Source organism: Salvelinus sp. IW2-2015, linkage group LG9 (genome assembly GCF_002910315.2).
Source record: "Salvelinus sp. IW2-2015 linkage group LG9, ASM291031v2, whole genome shotgun sequence".
NCBI lineage: Eukaryota > Metazoa > Chordata > Actinopteri > Salmoniformes > Salmonidae > Salvelinus > Salvelinus sp. IW2-2015.
This window is the reverse complement of record NC_036849.1, coordinates 32,258,390-32,265,377: the sequence shown is the minus strand read 5'-3', so window position 1 is coordinate 32,265,377 and position 6,988 is coordinate 32,258,390. Positions and strand designations below refer to the sequence as shown.

The 6,988-nt window shown below is 43.2% G+C and overlaps 1 protein-coding gene across 2 annotated transcripts in view; it reads left to right on the top strand.

Annotated features, from left to right (window-relative positions):
• Window positions 1-5,681, top strand: part of LOC111968963 (probable phospholipid-transporting ATPase IA) — a 37,637-nt gene extending 31,956 nt beyond the window's left edge. For both annotated transcript variants that reach the window (XM_070445268.1, XM_070445269.1), the window contains exons 33-34: window positions 68-162; window positions 5,053-5,681. In XM_070445268.1, coding sequence (XP_070301369.1) covers window positions 68-162; window positions 5,053-5,153 — 196 coding nt within the window. In that variant the 3' untranslated portion in view covers window positions 5,154-5,681. The remainder of the gene's footprint in view (window positions 1-67; window positions 163-5,052) is intronic.
• The last annotated feature ends 1,307 nt before the right edge of the window (window positions 5,682-6,988 follow it).

Sequence of the window (6,988 nt, the reverse complement as noted above, 5' to 3'; positions counted from 1 at the left end):
TGTGTGTGTGTGTGTGTGTGTGTGTGTGTGTGTGTGTGTGTGTGTGTGTGTGTGTGTGTGTGTGCAGCTTGTCAGAGAGAGCTCAGCTCCTGAAGAACACGTTTAAGAAGAACAGCATATCGTCGGCATACAGCACAGAGTCCGTCCCTCAGAACATGCTTCGTAAGTCACACGCCTTACAGAATGTGGTGCTTCACACTTGTCCATCTCTCTTCCTTCTATAGTACAGTAGAACATCACCACCTAGAACAGTGTCTAAACCCAGAAGGCACAACATCACAAGATGTCCGGAAACGCTTGCCAAACAGACCAGGCCAGGGTTTGAGAAGTCAATGAGAGAAGTGTAAAATTCATCCTAAAGGCACAACCTAGATTGGAGCCAATGTCTTTAAGTATTTGAACATGTTATTACTATTACTCCAACTTCGTGAAAGTGACAAACTGAAAAGCTTTTCTTTTAGTCAAAAAACAACTATATATCGAAGGAGTGCCTTTGATATTGATGGCCTGCACATGGGATAGATAGAAGACCGTTAGACCCGATGACGTGCTTCTACGCATGAGCTTTGCTAGCCAACGTCGCCATGACATGGCCTACAAGTGTGATCGGGGATTTCTATTGGAGAATCAGTTTTGTCTATCTTCATACTGTACTGTCTTTGACAACACTCTTTGACTACATTTCCCACAATGCCATTTGTCCCTCCCTCACTGCCTCCATACACATGCAGGCATGGAGGGGGTGAGATTGTCATGGTCACTCGAGGTGTGAAGGTTAGTGAGCCCCTCACAAGGTTGGATCTGTGTAAAGTAGGTAAACTTCCCTGGACTCATAGAACTTTGACAGTAGTAGGTTAGGTAGGTTAGAATCGTCCCTGTAGTTTGAATAGACAGACCTTACTGTAGTCTGTGGGCTAGAAGAATAGAAACTATTGTATAGGATATGTATTGTGTTAGGATATACACTATACAGTGGCTTGTGAAAGTATTCACCCCCCTTGGCATTTTTCCTATTTTGTTCCTTTACAACCTGGAATTAAAATAGATTTTTTTAGGGGTTTGTATCATTTGATATATACAACATGATTTACACAATAAGCTTGGCACATCTAGCCACTGGGAGTTTTGCCCATTCTTCAAGGCAAAACTGCTCCAGCTCCTTCAAGTTGGATGGGTTCTGCTGATGTACAGAAATCTTTAAGTCATACCACAGATTCTCAATTGGATTGAGGTCTGGGCTTTGACTAGGCCATTCCAAGACATTTAAATGTTTCTCCTTAAACCACTCAAGTGTTGCTTTAGCAGTATGCTTAGGGTCATTGTCCTGCTGGAAGGTGAACCTCCGTCCCAGTCTCAAATCTCTGGAAGACTGAAACAGGTTTCCCTCAAGAATTTCCCTGTAATTTAGCGCCATCCATCATACCTTCAAATCTGACCAGTTTCCCAGTCCCTGCCAATGTGAAAACATCCCCACAGGTTGATGCTGCCACCACCATGCTTCACTGTGGGGAGGGAGTTCTCGGGGTGATGAGAGGTGTTGGGTTTGCACCAGACATAGCGTTTAACTTGATGGCCAAAAATCTCAATTTTAGTCTCATCTGACCAGAGTACCTTCTTCCATATGTTTGGGGAGTCTCCCACATGCCTTTTGGTGAACACCAAACATTTTTGCTTATTTTTTTCTGCACCACTTTTCTGTTTTTATTTTTTTTAATTCTTTGAAACAATTTTTTTTTTCTTCACCTCACCACTTTGGACTATTTTGTGTATGTCCATTACATGAAATCCAAATAAAAATACATTTAAATTGCAGGTTGTAATGCAACAAAATAGGAAAAATGCCAAGGCGGGTGAATACTTTTGCAAGGCTCTGTATATACAAAAGTATGTGGACACCCCTTCAAATTAGTGGATTCGGTTATTTCAGCCACACCCGTTGCTGTCAGGTGTATAAAATCGAGCACACAGCCATGCAATTTCCATAGACAAACATTGGCAGTAGAATGGACATACTGAAGAGGTCAGTGACTTTCAACATGGCACCGTCATAGGATACCACCTTTCCAACAAGTCAGTTTGTCAAATTTCTGCCCTGCTGTCTTTGTGAAGTAGAAACGGCTCAGACGCGAAGTGTTAGGCCACACAAGCTCACAGAACAGGACCACCGAGTGCTGAAGCGCGTAGCGTGTAAAAATCGTCTGTCCTCGGTTGCAACATTCACTACCGAGTTCCAAACTGCCTCTGGAAGCAATTTCAGCACAATAACTGTTCGTCGGGAGCTTCGTGAAATGGGTTTCCATGGCCAAGCAGCCACACACAAGCCTGAGATCACCATGCGTAATGCCAAGTGTCGGCTAGAATGGTGTAAAGGTGCAGTAGAATGGACATACTGAAGAGGTCAGTGACTCCGCCATTGGACTCTGGAGTAGTTCTCTGGAGTGATAAATCACGATTTACCATCTGGTAGTCTGACGGACAAATCTGGGTTTGGTGGATGCCAAGAGAACGCTACCTACCCCAATGCGTAGTGCCAACTGTAAAGTTTGGTGGAGGAGGAATAATGGTCTGGGGCTGTTTTTCATGGTTCAGGCTAGGCCCCTTAGTTCCAGTGAAGGGAAATCTTAACGCTACAGCATATAATGACATTCTAGACGATTATGTGCTTACAACTTTGTGGCAACAGTTTGGGCAAGGCTCTTTCCTGTTTCAGTATGACAATGCCCGCGTGCACAAAGCGAGGTCCAAACAGAAACGGTTTGTTGAACTCGGTGTGGAAGAACTGGCCTGCACAAAGCCCTGACCTCAACCTCATCTGAACACTTTTGGGATGAATTGAAACGGCAACTGCGAGCTAGGCCTAATCGCCCGACCTCACTGATGCTCTTGTGGCTGAATGGAAGCAAGTCCCTGCAGCAATGTTCCAAAGTCTAGAAGAGTGGATGCTGTTATAACAGCAAAGGGGGGACCAACTCCATATTCATGCACATTATTTTGGAATGTTCGACGAGCAGGTGTCCACATACCTTTGGTCATGTAGTGTACAGTGCATTCGGAAAGTATTCAGGCCCCTTGACTTTATCCACATTTTGTTACGTTACAGCCTTATTCTAAAATTGATTTAAATAGTTTTTTTCCCCCTCATCAATCTACACACATTACCCCATATTGACAAATCAAAAACATGTTTTTAGAAATGTTTGCTAATCTATTAAAAATAAAAACTGAAATATCACATTTACGTAAGTATTCAGACCCTTTACTCAGTACTTTGTTGAAGCACCTTTGGCAGCGATTACAGCCTCCAGTCTTCTTGGGTATGACGCTACAAGCTTGGCACACCTGTATTTGGGGAGTTTCTCCCATTCTTCTGTGCAGATCCTCTCAAGCTCTTTCAGGTTTGATTAGATATTTTGAGGTCTCTCCAGAGATGTTAGATTGGGCTCAAGTCCGGGCTCTGGCTGGGCCATTCAAGGACATTCAGAGACTTGTCCCAAAGCCACTCCTGCGTTGTCCTGTTGGAAGGTGAACCTTTGACCCCGACTGAGGTCCTGAGCACTCTAGAGCAGGTTTTCATCAAGGTTCTCTCTGTACTTTGCTCCGTTCATCTTTCCCTCGATCCTGACTAGTCTCCCAGTCCCTGCCGCTGAAAGACCACCCCACATCATTATGCAGCATTCACCATGCTTCACTGTAGGGATGGTGCCAGGTTTCCTCCAGACGTGACGTTTGGCGTTCAGGCCAAAGAGTTAAATCTTAGTTTCATCAGACCAGAAAATCTGGTTTCTCATGGTGTGAGAGTCCTTTAGGTGCCTTTTGTCAAACTGTCAAATACCTTTTACTGAGGAGTGGCTTCCGTCTACCGTAAAGGCCTGATTGGTGGAGTGCTGCACAGGTGGTTGTCCTTCTGGAAGGTTCTCCCATCTACACAGAGGAACTCTGGAGCTCTGTCAGAGTGACCTTTGGGTTCTTAGTCCCTGACCAAGGCCCTTCTCCCCCGATTGCTCAGTTTGGCTGGGTGGCCAGCTCTAACTTCTTCCATCAAACTTCTTCCATTTAAGAATGATGGAGGCCACTGTGTTCTTGGGGACCTTCAATGCTGCAGATGTTTTTTGGTACCCTTCCCCAGATCTGTTCCTCGACACAATCTTGTCTCGGAGCTCAACTGACAATTCCTTCAACCTCATGGCTTGGTTTATGGTCTGACAGGCACTGTCAACTGTGGGACCTTATATAGACAGGTGTGTGCCTTTCCAAATCATGTCATATCAATTACATTTACCACAGGTGGACTCCCATCAAGTTGTAGAAACATCTCAAGGATGATCAATGGAAACAGGATGAACCGGAGCTCAATTTCAAGTCTCATAGCAAAGGGTCTGAATACTTATGTAAATAAGGTATTTCTAAAAAACTGTTTTTGCTTTTTCATTATGGGCTATTGTGTGTAGATTGATGAGGAAAACAATTTCATTTAATCAATTTTAGAATTTTTAGGTGTCTGAATACTTTCTGAAGGAACTGTGTAGGTAGCTGCTGGATCCCTCCCCAGTCCGACTCATCCATCACATCCTGTGTTAGACATTTACCTTCACCTAATATTGAGTTATTAGATCTATATAGCTCTATATCTAATTTAGCTGTGGGTTGTTGTTCTAACTGTCCTGGCTTTCTGATCATGTAGTGTGTGATAATGTACTGTGTGCAGTAGTGCTTCGCGTGTAGCCTGGATTATAAACACAGGTGTTTTTTTGTCGAGGGGAAGGGAACAAACTTTGGTACAGGCTTTGTGTGTGTTCGAGTTGACTGCACCTGTGGTGAATTGTGGGTAAATTGTGACAGACTTACTGATCTACAAATAATAATGAGTAGTTATTTATTATGCAAGGTGGTTTGTAGACCAGTCAGTAGGCTGTAGGCTGAACAAGCCCTTTGAGAGGTGGGGGTGGTGTTATACATCCTTATTTTGAAAATCTCACCAGGTGGTCAGTGTGAGATTTTGTAATGGCGTCTGAGATTTTCATATATAAGTATCATGTGCTTGTTTTCCCTTAGACGGCTATGCCTTCTCTCAGGAGGAAAACGGAGCGGTGTCACAGTCTGACGTGATCCGGTCGTACGACACCACCAAGCAGAGGCCCGCTCAGCCCCAGTAGTGAAGCCTCTCCCCTCCCCCTCAGCGATGCCCTCCTATCACATGCTGCACTCAGCCATCCCCATTGGAGGAGGTTGACAGGAAGTCACCTCACAAAGTGGGGCCGGTCAACTTCTGGTCCCGTCCAGAAACAACCCCCCAAAACCCATAACCTCCTGAGGAACTTCTGTTGATCTGAGAAGACTGGATAGGTGTCAGCAATATGGGGCAAATTCCCCTCTGGGGAGGTGGTATGTATATCATATTGGTTATACCTGACCTATCTTTCAGATCTACTGAAGTGCAGAGGAGGTAGGAGGTGGAGCTAAGGGCTGTTTCTGGAATGCCCCGAAGAGAGAAAAAAAAAATAACATTGCAAGATGACATTTACAGAAAGTGTTTTCACTTTTGGTTTGTCCCAAGCACTGACTTTTTAATGTGTCTTTGTCCTGAAGACTTGACCTGTTTTTATATTTGTATGTGGAAGAGTTCCATTCTAAGCAACGGGTGGCCTTGGAAGAGGGAACGTCTCATATTTTATTTTTGGTGTGGCATAAGACCAAACTCGAACAAGATGTACATGCCACATAAAGAGCAGTGTTGGACCAAAACGATCCACGAATCATCCCTAAACCTGAAATTTGTAAGAGAATGGGAAACCCTGTGATGTTGCTTGCCAAAGAGTAATGTGTGTAACCAATGGGGGTTTGAATGTAGTCTATGATGATTGAATGCCATTTGCATTCAATCATTGCAATCCAGAATGATATCGCGAGCAAGCACTACAGGTTAAGACTTGATGATGGGCATCTCATTTTAAGATTATATCTCTGAAAGATTCCTTGCATTCCATGTTTCTCTCTAGTCAATCCATCCCAACAGTGCCTTTCAGAGAGTTTCTCTCATGCAGTAGTGTAACGCTATAGCGTGTGTGCATGTGTTTCTTCGTATTTTGCATGGTTTAAAATCCGTCCATGGCTCTTTTCACCGCAATGCAAATGTTCTCTCACTGACCGGGAAAAAGAAGTATGCGTTAATTTATTCATTTGAATTGTATCCATGTTGTGTGAGTGAGTGTGAGGGATGAATGTGAGGGATGAGTATTTCTGGGGAAACAGAAATAACTCTTACCCAGAAATACCACTCAAACTTCATGCCCGTAAAAGCTGGATATACCTTGGTTTTTGTTCAGAGAAAAAAAAAGGTATTCATGTGTTCTTATGTTCCTTGAGTCAAAAAGAAGAATTCATAATTTAACAAGTTTACTTTTTCTATAACTTATTTAATATTTCCTTCTCAGATGCATAAAGGGACGACTAAATAAAACCACTGTAACACTCAAATACAACCTTCTAGTCTGTGCACTCAGATTTCTTTCTTCATACTTTTCACAGATATTTTAAACACTATAACAATAACGATGAGTATACAAGTGTACCTCACTCACATATCTGTATAAGCAGTGTGTGCTTATAGAATTGGAGGTATGCTGTGCTTGTACAAGATGTGGTAATGTACAACCACATGTTTAGCCCAGAAACTGTACAGAGTAGAGTACAAAAGTGAAACTAAAAGTGTGAACATTCATTGTTAGTTTTTCTCAAGTGCGTACAAGCATTGAACTTTTTCGTACAAGCATTGATTTTCAAAATGTTTTTCACAAGACACAGAACTCTGTGGCCTTTTGCAAAACAGTGAATGCATTTTTAAAGCAAGGCAACGGCAAACATGTCGCCCCCCCACGAATGATGCAGCGCCCCCCTTGGGCTAATCAGTGTAATTTTGTAAATGGCGGGTCTCTACGGCAAGACACATTCACCCAAGTTGAATCAAAATCAGGCCAGTAGTGTCTGATAT